A 15,038-nucleotide genomic window follows, 5' to 3' on the forward strand; every position below is an offset into this window, starting at 1 on the left:
TTCTTCCCCGCAGGCCTGCAACTTCTTCAACTCCCTTCTTCTATTTGCATAACGGTTCTTTCTCTTCCAAGATGTCTGCCTCCCCATACATGGCAGATCCTCTTACCGTTTTACCACCCGAGATTGTCCTGCGCGTTGTGGAATTTCTTCCAGTCTCCGCTGTAGCGTCGCTGACCGCCGTCTCCAAGCCCTGGCACCAATTTATTGACATCACCCATCGAGAAGCCATCTACAGTTCCGAATCGAAAACCGCCCAACCTCCAGGAGGCGCCCGCGACTTTTCATTTTTGTCGAACAGTACCACATCATTCACCAAATTGTTTGAAAATCCTACCTCATGGAAAGATCTATGCAAGCGCCAGAAGCTGCTCGCCCGCAATTGGGCCGCTGAGCGCCCAGTGACCCGCGAGTCGGTGCTTCAAGTGGGCAACAATCCTGTCTGGCGGTTCCGGGCAGACTTTAAGCGCCGGTTCTTCATTTCCACGTCACATGCGGGTGGGCTGAATGTCACGGATATGGATACGGGCAAAATTCTATGGCGGCTGCCCTCCACGCTGGAACGTGATGAGGGTTCGGTTCGCCCGTATGCTCATCTGGAGTATCAGGACGGAATGGCGGTCTTTGACCGTGAAGGAGATGCACTTGAGGTCTGGCAGGCTGATCAGGAAGGTGCCAAGCGTGGAGAGTTTCGGCGCATCGCAATCCTAGACCACAATTGTCAGACAAGAGGCTTCCAGTTGTCGTACTGGACGCTGTGTGTGGTTTCGACACAGGGACAAGGCTTTGTGTATGATATGACGCAGCGACCTCCGAAGCTGACGACACACATCTCCATCGAGAATGATGCCGTCGGTCATTTGGATCAAAGTGCGGACGCTGTCATCTACTCTATGGGTCCCCGAGGCTATCACATCTACAACAAGGCGACCGGCGAGTTCCTAGGCGCACTGCAGCCGTTCCGTTGCACAGACATGTATCACATCCTTCCACCGGTTGCTACCTCCCCATCTGCGATCGCTGCACTAGCTGCTGCTGCGCGACACGGTCCGACTCAGCAAATGGTCGCCCTTAGCAAACCTCGCAAAGATTGCCTGGTGCCAATTGAGCTCTCCAAGGGTCCCCTTCCGCCGCCGACCGACTTTGAGCACGTGAGACATGGTGACGACGAATGGGGTGCTGGTATGCTCCACGGTGACCTGTTTGTTGGGTTTTCCCGCGCTGGTCGTGTCTTTGTATGCTCCAACTGGCGGAAGGCCCTACAGACCGAGAACGGGATTTCAGAACATGGCTCTCTCATCGAATGCGAGTCGGACGGATCCAACTTTGACCTAGGCGGCTGGTTGTCTGTGCGCAACCACCGCGTGATGTTTGAGATACAGGATCGGATCTATGTCGTCGCTCTTGACGATGACAACAAGATTCAGAACGTTAATAACCCAGCTCGGGCTTCCTACTCTCTCCTCACTAGCTCGGTGCCACAGCTTGCCGTGCCGGTCAGTTTCATGGCGTTGTATGATGATGCGATCATGACTACCTACACTGTTCGTCCTATGTGCCCTCTTACCGAGAACTGAATCGGAAAAATCAAGCTAATCAATAACCACAGACTCTCGGCTTCCGTCAACATAATGCTGATATTCCAGACGATGATCAGGACGAGGGGCCTGCTCGCATCTTTCCCACCAAAGCCATCCGCATTGTCAGCCTAGCGCCCGATCTCTCCGACGGCAAGTCTGTTCCCGTCGATGACCAACAGGCGACAGGAGAAGGACTCTGGAGCTCCGAACCACGTCAACGGCGGACTGAGGACAACTGGCGCTCACAGGCAGGGCTTTTGCAGTTAGTCAGCCTTCTCGGGGATGAGCTCGACGACGAAGACGAGGCCGAGATGGAGGCCTTGGCCAGGGAAAATGAAGAGGAGTGGGAAGATCTGGAAGACGATGACTTCGATGATCATGATCATGATCATGAGGGAGATGAGGAATCCGAGCCAGAGTCTACGCGTGAACATGGGACAGCCTAGACATAGGACAGTGAGGGCAGGTCTTGAATGGCCAATAACCAATACGAACAGGATAGGTCCAGAATGACCCATCACGAATTGATTATCGATCTTCCAAGAGAACAAACCGTAAGGGGGTGAGACGAGTCTTGTTTGAACGTGAGAGAAACTAGCTGACTGTTACCAGATAATAATATATTACCAGAGAGGGATGGAAACTCCGCATAAGCGACAACGGATACTCACGAGGCATCCTTCCCTATGTAGAGACTTACTAACCTGCCATTTAGCTGCGTAGAACCGTGGACTATATAAACTTTACTCCGAACTCGCATCTACGGAGGAAGGAAACCGCGAGTGTCAATCGGATCATGGTACATAACACCCAAAGCCGGAAGCCTATACGTATATAGCCAGAGACATCCTCTAGGTGCTTCTGCCATGAGGAATATTCGGACTATCATCTACCTTATTGAATAGTGGTCTAAATAGTACATAACAGCAAAAGTATACTCCGAATAGCGGCTTCAACTTCATACAATAGGGTGTCTTAGCGGAATTAGCAATATAGTAATCCTATATCGATCATATCGCTGGTATGTGATCTGCAATCCCCTCGAAAGACTAGTACTTCTCATACAAGCACAATAAAGCATACCAAATAACCCCAAACCGCTTAGTACTGACCTCATATACCCCCAACATCCAGCATCAACCCATCCCAGCCTGCATATACCTTATCCCAGACTCGTCTCACGAATACCTCCAGACCGCTCCCCTCACCGCCAAACCCGGCAGAACCTAGCGAACCTTGATCAGAAAATTACGGATATAAGCGGATATAAACGGATATACGAATTATACAGGCCCGAATAACTGAGTCAGCATTCTGTCACTTTTTGACCGCCTTTGGTCTCGGGGTGGCAGAGTTATTATATGGATTAAGTGGGTTAACGGAGTAGGTTCTTGGGTATGTACTTACAGTCTTCCTATGATTCCTCATACGTCTTACATAATTGCTCGTCTATACTGCCTGCTAGGGTATTAGGAGCTGTTCTAGCCTGTTATTTACATAGCAATTCCTCATGCAAGGTGTTATATCCCGTCAGCGACACCACCGCGGGAGAGACGGCTAAGCCTAGGCCATGACATGACATCACGGCCGGGGATGGCTTCGCCTTTAGCTTCACGACGGATCCAAATGCGATCCACTCTGGGTCCCCACCCCTGTTGCTGCCATCATGATGATGCAATTGCTCATGTTGTTGTTCAATTCAAGTTCAGACCTGAATCTCGATGGAGTTTATAAACACTTTAGAAGGTCCATTGAGTCGTTTGTGTTCTGTGATAAGCTTTTGCCAAGGCTGTCTGATCTGATATTGAAAACTATCAGTTTTGATTTTGATTTTGAGTTGAATTGAATTTGTTTGCATTGAATTGAAGTGCAAAGATGGCTCCCAAGTATAAGAATCATACACCTCGGTTGCATCAGTATGTATCTTCTCTCCTTAAGGTGGATGTATAGTATAGGAGGGTATTTGGCTAACATGTTTTTGGTAGTCTTGGTAAATGGATGCCTTCTACACTCGACGCCCATCATGAATGGCTGGGAGGTGTCATTGCACATGTCGACAGCAAGGAATCTCATGACCTTCATCCCGTGATTCAGGAATTCCAGGACCTCATTGAAAACAACACTCGCGTATACCTCCTCATCTCCGCCATGTTTAACGAACTCCCTCGAAACAGAACGTACTCTAAGGATCCTACCGGCTGTCCCCAAATGCAGGACTACAAGCACATGTTACGTGTGCTGAACCATCTCATAACCACTGCCCCCTCATGGAACGACTTTTCTCACCGTGTAGGACTGGTCGGGTTGCCTATTAATGCGGTCTTGGATTGGCCGATGGGTACTCCGAGTGGTTATGCTGCGTTCCTGGATCCAGATGTCAACCGCATGATTAAGAAGGTGCTTAATGCATGGGGCGATTTCCTCAAGTCACCTGAATCAGCTAAGGTGCTGGATGATTCGAAGTACGGGTGGTTTGGCGAGACAGCCAAGTCTGATCTGGAGGAGGTGGGCAATGTGCAGAAGACGAACTATTCGTTCGAGGAGTTGTATGTCTGCGACCCGTCGGCAGAGCATCATGGCTTCAACTCTTGGGATCATTTCTTCACTCGGTTGTTCCGAGAGGGTGTCCGTCCCGTTGCCTCACCCAGTGACGACAAGGTCATTGCCAATGCGTGTGAGTCGCAGCCATACAAGGTCGCGTATGATGTCAAGGCGCGCGATCAGTTCTGGATCAAGAGCCAGCCATACTCGGTATACGATATGGTGGGGTGTGATCCGTTGGCCAAGCAGTTCGAGGGCGGCACGGTCTACCAGGCGTTCTTGAGTGCATTGAGCTATCACCGCTGGCATGCACCGGTGTCCGGGAAGATCGTCAAGGCGTATGTCGTGGACGGAACGTACTATTCTGAGCCGTTGTTCGAGGGCATCGGAGACCCGGATCCATCCAACCAACATGGGATTGATAGTGCTGGTGAGGTCATGTCTCAGGAATACCTGACCGCCACGGCAACACGGGCTGTTATATTTATCGAGTGCGACAACCCTGATATTGGGCTCATGGCGTTCCTGGGCGTGGGCATGTGCGAGGTCTCAACCTGTGAGATTACCGTCTCCGAGGGCCAGCATGTGTCCAAGGGTGATCAGATTGGTATGTTCCATTTCGGTGGCTCCACACATTGTCTGCTCTTCCGGAAGGGAGTCAATGTCCAGGGATTCCCATCGCCTAAGCTGCGACATAACGTGCCGGTTAGAAGCCAGCTGGCGGTGGTGGGTTGAGTAGTTCGTGTGGATCTGGATGTACATATGGCCAACAAAATAGTTACGATCTTTGTATATGACTGAAGACGATTACATATACTTACAGTATTTTGACAAAGAGCTAAAGAGACATGAAGGCTCATTGATTCAAGATAAAATATAAGAATTCTTATTCTTTAACACTAGTTTGTAGTATACTTCCCAAGATGGATTTCTCGGCGTTCAACTCGCTCTAGTCGCCACATGACCCACAACATCATCCGCCAAAACAAAGCGCTACTTCTTTCTTTCCTCTTCCCATAAGGACACTTACTTCACATTTTCGCCATGATTTGAACCGACTCCACTGGCTGATATTGCTCAGTAGCCCAGTTCATGATTAACTGGATTACCCCATCCATCTCCTCTCGGGTATTGTCCGCGTGGATCATCAACCGTACTCGACCCGTTCCCTTGGGCACAGTAGGGTGATCAACGGAATTTACCCAATATCCTGCCCGCCGCAGCCTCTTGCACAAGTTATGGGATTGCTTAGGCTTCGTGATTATTGGAACTATCGGTGACTTGAATGGCCTGGTATACCATGTTTTCTCAGTGGGCAGGGTAAGGATGCTTCGCTGTTTGATATCCTCCCACTGAGGGTGTTTTGTCAAGGTCCAATAGAAGTACCATATGTTCTTTTGCAGACGTTGCTGGCGCTACAACATGGAGATCAGTACTGCTGACATTTTACGAGGGTGACAGGACATACCCTGTGTCCTTCCTGGGTGGCCAGTATCTCATAGGCTGCGCGAACAGCTGCCACGGTTGTGAAAGATGGCGCCGTGGTGAATATGATGTTCCGCCCATAGTTGATTAGTGCTTCTTTGATTGTCGAATTGCATAATACCACCGCTAGTCACTAATGTTAGCATTGCCAATTTTCGAACAATGATGGGTCGTCGTACCTCCCGATGACGCCAGTGCTTTTCCACAGGTATGTAACCTGATCGAGAACTCATTCTCAAGTCCATACAATGAGACGACTCCTGAGCCATGTGGCCCAATGATGCCATTAGAATGTGCTTCGTCGATTGAAAGGATATAGTTCCCTCGAGGCAGAGTGTCATAGGCAACCTTTACAATCTCGTGAAGAGGAGCCACATCTCCATCCATGCTATAGATTGACTCGATTGGGATATACACAAGTCGTTTACCTTCTGCCACTTCGGAATCTTGGTCCCGGACCTCTTCCAAGCGTTGTCGCAGAGAAAGGCTGTCGTTGTGACGGAAGGAAATGCTCTTAGCTCGTCCCAGCCGCATGCCCTCGCGAATGCTAGAATGCACTAGCTCGTCAAAGACAATGAAGTCCCCGGGCTGCGGAATCGCGGAGAAGATGGCGCTATTGGCATCATACCCGGATCCAAAAAATATAGCGTCCTCGGAATTGTGAAAATGAGCCAGATCACGTTCAATATCCAATATGAATCGCTTTGTGCCCTCGAAGCAACGCGAGGAATTGGTCCCAATAGTGAAATGGGGATGTCTTTCAAGCTGGTGAAGAAAAGCCTCAGTCAAGAGTCCGGACGCTGAGAGGGACAATGTATCATTTGATCCAAAGTCCACTGTCCCTTCAAACTCGTCTGGCGAGCCTGGCTCATATAATCTTCCCTCCGCGCGACGGCGGTCCAGCAAGACTTGGAGTTTTTGACAAAGAATATCTCTTCCGATGCTCATATTGTATAGAAGACTTGAAAGTGTCTTTCGAACTGTTCACTAATTGACAGCTTCTTGCCTTATATACCCAGAAGCTGGCGATCATTTCCCTCCTGCCTGTGCAGGACTTCCGTGTGCAAGGAATGACAGCGTACTCATGTTGTGCGTACCACATACCCTCTTGGCCAACCTAACTAGATTGACATCTGATAGAATGACCACGTAATGCGTCATTTGAGGGATAAAATCCAATGACCTTGTGGCCATGACGGTGATGCAGTGGATCATCTACTTCCATTCTTCTAGAATACCCACTTTATTGAAAAGCACGTCAGTGTGGCCGTAGCTTCCTCAGGATACCCGGCCATGGTTCATATATGATTGAGGGATCCGAGCGTGCGCGGCACCAACGATGTCAACCAATATGCCATGCGGTAGCCGGAGTTGAATCCTAGCATAACATGGCCCTTGTGCGCTTTTGACCATATTTCTTTGCCATATCCGCCTGCCAAGTGATCTCTCTGACACTTAAAGTTTCCATGAATCAGGGACAATCATGGGCAGCTGAATCGAATCCGGTTTTGTAGGCTTAAGCATCAGGGCAAGCTTTTATCATGCGACATTAGGGATCTGGGTTACCTTCCCAATACGTTTGGTACCGAACACTGAATATATGACTGGAACCTGACATCTGCACTTTCTTCCGAGGTTTATGAGTCTCATTTGCTGTTTCGGATATGCGAAAGCGCCACTGACGCCAGACTCCTGGGTCTTGTTCATTCGGTACCCGCTACAGCTAACTTTATAGGACTTATCTCGGACATTTTAAGAAATTGCCAAGGGTGTTCAACAACTGTGTGATTGGCTTCATATGCCTGGATATTGGAACAGGCAAAGATAAACAGGATAAATTAGCTTCCTAAGATATAATGAGACTTTCCTTTTCCGTGGGTTGTCTCTGTTACTATATCTGGTGGCTTTAGAGTCGGTTCGTTGCTATATTTTTGGTCGCAACGTGGCGCTATTCTACAGCCACTGTGCTCCTTGGCATCTTTGAATGAAATCATCATGGTAGGTGCGGATCAATATCCGGAAGGGAATGCTTACAGGCTCAACCTAAACCTTCCGAGGAGCAGACTTGCCTTGACCATTCAGCCCAAGTCACTTCGCTGCGTTCTTTGGTGGGCCGCCATGCTACAAACAAGTTATTGCTTCCCACCGGCTGTAGAGCAATACTTATAAATTTGGACCGTGCTATCTCGATTTGTCGCTGCTCGCTTCCAGCCAGTCATCATGTAGTCCTCAGTTCGATCACACTAATGTCATCGATCATATTGGTGCACACCCTCCTGCTAGCATGTCTTGCCTCTCTGGCCCGGCAACCCGTCAAACCGTCAACCAAGCAATTCCGCTATCTCTATACCAGCTTTGAAGCTCTTTTGATTGGTTAGCAGACCCTAAAGTTTGTGGATGTGAATGGCGGGGAGTAACAAGCGGGCGAGCTTGTTCCCATACGGATTCCGCAGGGTCATGCCCACCTACAACTAATAGTGCGGTCAAACTTGAGTCATCACGCCTCACTTCCCCTTGTACCTTGCGGTTCAGCCCGCTCACAGGAGGACAAGCTGGCAGTCTACTGCCCTAGTTGAACTGAACCGGTCACCCAGTGTTCGGCGGATTGGACCATCATATTCCGGAAACCTTACTCTGCCCAGTTGCTTACCCATACACAAAAACATAGCTATATATTGATATATGATCTACAATCTACCTTTTGTTCATTCTCTCAACACGAGACCCGCAACTACACCATGACGAGTGGCTTTTACAGATGCTGCTTGGACCTTTGTAAGGGACAGAACCCTGTGAATACTATTACAGAGGTTCTTTCGTGCTTTCTCTTTATTAGCGCTGAACAGCCTAAGTCCAAGAAGTCCCGATATCCCAATGCCAATCATTGAGGTACAACAGCGACCCCGCCAGCTCATCCAATATACTCAACCACTTGATTCCACTCCGGATCATGTCTCAATGCCTCCATATCAGCATCGGTCAAACAAGCCAGCATGTCTACAACCCCTTCCGGCCGCATTGGTAAAATATATAGCAGGCCGGGTAATAGGTTTCCCGAGAAGTTAGGTCGCCGTACGAAGTCGGGGCGGCCGAGTATTCCAAATTCATGGTGCATGATATCTGCCCGCGAGAGCGACGACATTCCTACATCTGTATCGGGATTAAAGGCCCCACCATATGTGATTATCGATTTATCCGGCTGTTGTGCAATAAACGTCGCGAAGCTTCGTACATGGTACGCTGTGTTTGCGCGCGCGAATCATTTCCCGGCGAAGGTGGAATGCTATCGCGTGCAGTGGCAGGTCGATCAGTTCACCGAAGGTCAGCCAAGTCGCCACATTATGAACAAGGTCGCCCATATACTCGGCTGGAACACCCATTACTTTGCGGCCGTCAACAGCACGCGAGAACCTTGATCGGGTATCAGGCGTATTGCGACGCTGACGCATCATGGTGAGCTTCTTCCAGAAAAACGCGCTGATAGCGTCGTCGCCTGTGATGAAAAGCACCTCTGGATCTGACTCTCCGGGCGGCGGAGTAGCCTGTGTTTTGAGATCAGTCACCTTGGTTGCGGCCAGACGTACAACATGCCACTGGGCTGATTCTGGCCACTCCATAAGCTGCACGTCTGTACCGGGAGGGCGCAGATAATGACTATGGTCTAGCATCGGCTCATCTGGACGCAGAAGAGGAACAACATTGCGTCTATCACAATTTATCTTCTCCAGCAGATCGCTGGAGAACTTCTCCCCTCGCATAGCCTGAGCCACGAGCCGGGCAAAGCCGAATACTCCCCCGCCGTCCGTCATATTATGTTGTGTCGCAAAATCGATAAGTACACCCCCTTCGACAAAGTTCGCCTGAAGGCGGATCACACGGGAGGGATCCTCCTCTAAGTCTTCGAACCGCTGAGGGAACGCCGTAGTGGGTGCTAGTAGATTGGAGTCCAGCAAGTAGTTCGGAGCCTTCAATCGCTGAATTACCTGATACGGTGGAAGCTCACGCGAAACGTCCTTCACCTCAATCAGCCGGCCAGGAGCCGGACAAGGCACAACGATATATCTCCCCGAGTTACCGGGACTTTTGTCAACATTAATCACCTTTTCAGCCATCCATGACACCTTTTCGCGAATCATGGCGACAGCCGATATCAGGTCAGATACGATGTCGTCACGGGTTATTCCTTCGGGCATGGAGAAAAGGAGTAAGATGTGGGTATAGACCTGCAGCATGGGCAGTTGGCCCAGGACATCTTCATATCGACTGAGATCTTCATATTGGCTGGGTTTTTTATTCGTTGCTCTGCGGTAGCGGGTCATTGTTATGGTTTTCGTGGGATGGGATTGACTTGTGCTCTCAATGGCAGAAATATATAGTGAGACAGACTTCTACGTGTATTTAGATACCCCGCTAGGAGGCCTCTAGCTACTACTTATTTGAATGAATCATGGGGTGATACATTGACCGGATACCCGGAGTATCTCAGCGGACTTGATATGTCCTTTCTAGGACAAACTTATCCGAAGAATCGTGGCTTGTAGAACATGTAAAGGCATTTTTGTGCAACCCAGATACTAGTGACTCTATCATAAGTAATACTACTCCCTTCTCAGCCCTTTCCCTCAACGATATAATAATATCTTCTTCAAAATACCATCACCATAATCCTAATCCCAATGCACAGCCTTGGTACTATCCCCTAACTGCCTCCCTAATCCATCTCCAAACATGATACCACCACCCGACCCATCGAATTACTTCTCATGCATAAGTATCTACTAACTAGTAGATTACTCTAGCAGACAGTACGCGCAAGCACGCAGAAACAGACATAAATAATCTCTAGGTAAGTTGCATTCATTGTCTTGGGTTCAAAACTCTAATTATCAATTTACTATTTTGTGTGCGTCTGCATTATGTGTGTGTATGCGTGTATGCATGCAGGCAGGCAGGCAGGCAGGCGTGGGATTATGGCTTTTTATGCATATTGGCTTTTTATGCATATTGGCTTTTTAGGGATAGATGGTTTTTCTGCTCTTGGGAAGGTGGGGGTTGGGTGCTGTTGGGTAGTTGGTACTTACTATCTATTTGTTTGGTAGTGTTGGGCGTAGCATCTCATGTCAATTCAATGTAATTGTATGTCATGTCATATCCTTCATATCATCATTAAGATAGTGACCACATCAGTACCTATGATCATCACAAGTATCCCCGTTCCTCGTCTTATGTACCTCCTAATATACCCTGCCATGTCATACAAGCACAGCATTCACAAACTTCTACCAATTAATCCTGGTACCTACACTGTGTACCCCCAACAACACCTATAAACTCATCCTCCCCCGCGTCTCATACGGTATCAACACGACCAACAACCCGGCCAGCACAAACATCCCGCCACTAACATACACCGGCACAGCAGTCTCCATATTCGACACCAAAGCAATAATCGGCGCCAAGATGCCCCCAATCCGATTCGCGCCCCCGACCAACGCATTCCCGGTGCCGCGATACTGCGTCTCAAAGATCTCCGGCGTGTACGCATACAGCACCGCATACAGCAAACTGCTAGTGAAACTGTAGGCGCAGTTCCACCCCAACAAGGCACTGGAGGTCTTCGCCGTCGTGGACGCGAGCAAAAACGCGCCCGTGGAGAGGGTGGCGAGACACAGCGTGCCCTTGCGTCCTAACCGTGGCATCTCGACCATCACTCCGCCGACCAAGCTGCCGGGGACACCGACCGCGGCGATGATGAGCGAGTTGCGGTACGTGATGTACGTTGAGCCGTCGCCGAATTGGATTCCGCGCATTTGCTGCAGGTAAGGGAGGAAGTTGTTGTACAGGGGAAAGCCGAGGCCGACAAGGGCCCAGATGAGGATCATGAGGGTCGTGGACCAGGCGCGGCGCGGGGTGCGGAAGAGAGCGCGCACGTAGGGAGCGGAGAGTGGTTCGAGGCGCATGCGGAGGTGGTCGAGGGCGCTGAGGGCTCCGTTGTTGGGTGTTGTGTTGGTTGGGGTGGGGGTGGTTGTTGTTGTTGTTTCGGTGCTGCTGGAGATGGGTCCGTCGTCTTGGAGGTCATCTATGGATAAAGATGAGCTGGTGCCGTTGCGACGCGCGACTTCATGGACAACGGCGACGGATTCTTCGTGGCGGCCTTTGCCCATGAGGTACTTGGGGGATTCGTAGAGTGTGAAAAATAGACATCGGGCTAGGCACATGAAGAGAGCGAGGCCGCCCATTGCGATGAGGAAGTAGCGCCATCCCATGTTGGAGGCTTTGGTGCAGTGGTCGGCGGAGGCGCAGGTCATTTCGCCGATCAGAGGCCATGCGACGAGGTTGGCGAGGAGCTGTGCCAGCGCCCAGTTGATTGATAGTACCGTGAGCAGGTACTGGTGCGAACCGGGGAGAAACTCGAGGAAGATGGCCGAGTCGACGGGCAAATTGCCGCCAACGCCAAAGGACCATAATGCAGCGAAGACGCCCACGGCTGCGAAAGACGGTGAGCCAGCAGCGACCAGGCCGAAAATGGCGGTGATGGCAATGGTCAGGTTGAAGGCCCATCGCCGACCGAACAGATCGCAGGTGAAGCCCCAGAAGAGCGAGCCGGCTAGCAGCCCGATATTTTGGGCCAGGGACAGTAACGGCGGCCGGGCAACGTTGAATTCATAAGACACCGGGACGAGGATGAGAGAGGTGACGATGGGCCAGAGGTTGTCGCTGGCCCAGCCAAATCCAATGACGCCGAATAGCTGCCACTGATACCTGCCCATGCCGATGTCTTGGATGGCGCAGTTGAGCAGATCGGCCTTGTAGCGATAGGCAGCAGCAGCAGCATTGGGCGTCGGCGGGTTCGAAGCCCCTTCCAGCGTCGATAACACGGGCTCTGCCTCATCTGGTTTGGATGCGCCCGTCATGATCACGGCGATGTGAGGATGACAAGTTGAAGAATAGATTCCTCGGGGTTGATCCGGTCGGTTTGAAATTGCGGGGTTGAGACAGAAAATCAACGAAGCTTATCGGCGGCAATTTTCTGGTCGCATCTCAACTTGCGATCGGGAGCAGAATCTCGTTCAGTGAGGCTGCCAAACAGATGTCATTGTGTGAGAGTGAAAAAAAGTGAAGAAGGAGTGAAGGGGAAGTGGAGAGGGAGAGAAGCGACAAGAAACAAGACATCCGGATGCGGAGGAGGATGTGCTCGGTGATTAATGATGGATGATTACACAAGACACGAGGATGAGATGAGCATCATTAAGATGGCGGGATCTGCAGGGCCGATGGTCTCATTTCTTTTCATCGCCAGCCAATCACGCATTATATATGCATAAATTGCGCATTCTTCCATCCTCTGGATGCAGATCTTGAAGTAAAGGAAATGAAATCATCTTAAGAGATACACCGCCAGTTAAATGTGTTATTAATTACTCATTCACTCACTGGTTAACTACCTACACACTGTACAAACCTGCCCTCACCTATTCCACCCCTGCCAAAGGGTAGCAAAGAATGAATCATTCTCGAGTTCAAGCCGTCGTGGCAGCCGATGCCAAGGGACTGATCGCCGTCACGCCGGGATAGAAGGAAGTCGGGATGGTAGGGATGGGAATGGACGCGGTCGTGCCAAAGTCTGTGGTGAGGTCCGCTGCCATCGTGGTGGCCGAATATCCTGAGGGCGCCGTGGTGACAGTCTGGGTGGTCGTATACGAGGTGGTGGAATCGCTGTCTTCGAGGCAAAATCCATCACCATACGCCGACTCGCAGGTGTAGGTCTGCTCATCGCCGCTTTCGGTCCACATGGCAAAATCCTCGATGGTGATGTCGGTGCAAGGGGCCGTGTCCGAGCATACCACCTTGATGGGCCCGCGTTCGGCACCATCCGCCTCCGTTCCCTTCCAGTTCTTGAATGTGATGTTACTCAATTCCACGCCGTCGCCATCCACGGCTGTCATGCTGCTCCAGTAGCTGTCAATATCCAGAGAATAGGCGTTGCCGTGTCCTGCAACGCATTAGCCGGAGGCTGTATATACCTAGTTCGAGTGGGCCAGACATACCAATAAAGTTCTCAAGAAGGGTGTTCTTGACAGTCCCACTACCGCCATTGCTCTTGATCATGTACATCTGGTTGGAACTCCAGGTGTAAACGTTGCGGTACAGAATATCAGTGATATCGGTGTCAGCGCCGAGAGAACCCATCGCACAACCTCCACTCCAGTTGCAGTAGATGCTTTCCACTAGGATGTTGTTGGCAGGGCTCTGCGGGTTGTCAGTAACCGAGCTAGGGATGGTCATACCAGGTGGGCCCTACCTTGACTGTGACACATTCATCCTTGTTGGTCACCTCGACCTGGGTACATGAATCAGCACTGGAAGCTTTCCATTGTGGTATGATGTGGAACATACGTCGTGAACCCAGATGTTGCTACCCCACACATCAATCCCATCCAAGCCGCCCGAGTTACCACCCCGGATAGCCATGTTATACACTTCTCCATCGGAGCAGTCGTCCATGACGAAGTGGAAGGCTGGCGCGTCCACGAGAATGATATCATGCACCGCGAAATTGCTCACATCCTGGAGTCGCAAAATCCGTGGCCCATCAAGATCGCCCTCCCGGTGGTACACATATCCGAATCCTTGGACGGCACCAGAGGACGAGTTACTGTACAACTCAAAGTCGGAAGAATTCTCCACTAGAATCATGTTACCGCCATCGGTGCCAGTACGGTAAATAGTACCGTCCAGGATGATGGCGGTCGCCTTGCCTCCTGACAGAGACACCCAGGTGTCCATCGCATAGTCACCAGGAGGAATATAGATCAGACCTCCGTCCGAGCACGCATCCCAGGCTTCTGAGAGGGGAGACCCAATGTCGGTGGAGTTGTCTGCCACAGCACCATAGTCCAGGATGTTACACGTCTTGGTCGCAGCCTTCGAGTGTGCCGAAGTGAGCGGACCGACGCTACCGGAGAGCTGGCCGTTGACCAGCAACGGGGCGAGGGCGAGAGCGAGGATGGAAAGAGCAGGCATGGTGAGAAGTTACTTTGCAAGTGTCTCTCTGCTTGGTCTCAACCGATCGCAGCAATTGCCGCTGGCCTTTTATAAACATCCAGTATGCCACATACCTCGAGGGCAGCTCCTCCCACCGGAGAATCCATAGCCGCCCCTATCACCTCCGCTCATATGAGGTGGCTGCAAGGATTGACACGACGGTGAGAGACGGCAGGGTTTCTCGATATTAATTCTGGATTCATTGTTTCGTCCCGTTGGTTTCCCGTTCCTGGACCGATGCCGATCATTTTCTTCTCGTGAATCAGAGGTCAAGCTTTAGCTCAGGCCTTTCAGAGCAATTCCTTATTCACGGAGAAATCGAGTCAAGAGCAGGGACCCCGCCGGCTTCGAGACGAGTGCTGACGGGCGCTCGGCTACTTCGAAGGGGAT

General features: G+C 50.7%; 6 protein-coding genes across 6 annotated transcripts; 2 read left to right on the plus strand and 4 right to left on the minus strand.

The window, feature by feature from the left end:
• Nucleotides 1-71: 71 nt before the first annotated feature.
• On the plus strand, nucleotides 72-2,023 carry BO85DRAFT_491678 (F-box protein; the record flags this gene model as incomplete). Its single annotated transcript, XM_025663730.1, has 2 exons — nucleotides 72-1,541; nucleotides 1,607-2,023. 2 exons carry the CDS (start codon nucleotides 72-74, stop codon nucleotides 2,021-2,023), a joined length of 1,887 nt encoding a protein of 628 aa, XP_025511876.1.
• Nucleotides 2,024-3,452: 1,429 nt separating this feature from the next.
• BO85DRAFT_471610 (phosphatidylserine decarboxylase family protein) lies at nucleotides 3,453-4,853 on the plus strand (the record flags this gene model as incomplete). The annotated part of the gene is made up of 2 exons (XM_025662484.1): nucleotides 3,453-3,493; nucleotides 3,563-4,853. The coding sequence occupies 2 exons, from the start codon at nucleotides 3,453-3,455 to the stop codon at nucleotides 4,851-4,853; spliced, it is 1,332 nt and encodes a 443-aa protein (XP_025511877.1).
• Nucleotides 4,854-5,149: 296 nt separating this feature from the next.
• On the minus strand, nucleotides 5,150-6,551 carry BO85DRAFT_503390 (aminotransferase class I/II-fold pyridoxal phosphate-dependent enzyme; the record flags this gene model as incomplete). Its single annotated transcript, XM_025664229.1, has 3 exons — nucleotides 5,150-5,533; nucleotides 5,587-5,729; nucleotides 5,783-6,551. 3 exons carry the CDS (start codon nucleotides 6,549-6,551, stop codon nucleotides 5,150-5,152), a joined length of 1,296 nt encoding a protein of 431 aa, XP_025511878.1.
• Nucleotides 6,552-8,374: 1,823 nt separating this feature from the next.
• BO85DRAFT_452805 (uncharacterized protein) lies at nucleotides 8,375-10,024 on the minus strand. The gene has a single exon (XM_025660909.1). It carries the CDS (start codon nucleotides 9,920-9,922, stop codon nucleotides 8,795-8,797), a length of 1,128 nt encoding a protein of 375 aa, XP_025511879.1. The 5' UTR covers nucleotides 9,923-10,024; the 3' UTR covers nucleotides 8,375-8,794.
• A 790-nt stretch (nucleotides 10,025-10,814) lies between these two features.
• Nucleotides 10,815-12,853, minus strand: BO85DRAFT_147955 (putative sugar transporter). The gene has a single exon (XM_025654121.1). The coding sequence runs from the start codon at nucleotides 12,515-12,517 to the stop codon at nucleotides 10,928-10,930; it is 1,590 nt and encodes a 529-aa protein (XP_025511880.1). The 5' UTR covers nucleotides 12,518-12,853; the 3' UTR covers nucleotides 10,815-10,927.
• On the minus strand, nucleotides 12,821-14,876 carry BO85DRAFT_147928 (rhamnogalacturonase rhgA). The gene is made up of 4 exons (XM_025654120.1): nucleotides 14,001-14,876; nucleotides 13,906-13,944; nucleotides 13,652-13,853; nucleotides 12,821-13,596 (listed from the first exon to the last, which is right to left on the minus strand). Exons 1-4 carry the CDS (start codon nucleotides 14,625-14,627, stop codon nucleotides 13,124-13,126), a joined length of 1,341 nt encoding a protein of 446 aa, XP_025511881.1. The 5' UTR covers nucleotides 14,628-14,876; the 3' UTR covers nucleotides 12,821-13,123.
• Nucleotides 14,877-15,038: the final 162 nt, after the last annotated feature.

This window comes from Aspergillus piperis, assembly GCF_003184755.1.
Source record: "Aspergillus piperis CBS 112811 unplaced genomic scaffold BO85scaffold_21, whole genome shotgun sequence".
Taxonomy (NCBI): Eukaryota; Fungi; Ascomycota; class Eurotiomycetes; order Eurotiales; family Aspergillaceae; genus Aspergillus; species Aspergillus piperis.

What these genes read in the sequence shown, in the direction of transcription:
- BO85DRAFT_452805 (XM_025660909.1), bottom strand. Translation starts at nt 9,922, where the DNA reads ATGACCCGCTACCGCAGAGCAACGAATAAAAAACCCAGCCAATATGAA.
- BO85DRAFT_147955 (XM_025654121.1), bottom strand. Translation starts at nt 12,517, where the DNA reads ATGACGGGCGCATCCAAACCAGATGAGGCAGAGCCCGTGTTATCGACG.
- BO85DRAFT_147928 (XM_025654120.1), bottom strand. Translation starts at nt 14,627, where the DNA reads ATGCCTGCTCTTTCCATCCTCGCTCTCGCCCTCGCCCCGTTGCTGGTC. An exon ending in ATGAATGTGTCACAGTCAAG is followed by an intron (nt 13,854 to 13,905) that starts GTAGGGCCCACC and finishes GACAACCCGCAG; the next exon opens with AGCCCTGCCAACAACATCCT. An exon ending in CCTTCTTGAGAACTTTATTG is followed by an intron (nt 13,597 to 13,651) that starts GTATGTCTGGCC and finishes AATGCGTTGCAG; the next exon opens with GACACGGCAACGCCTATTCT.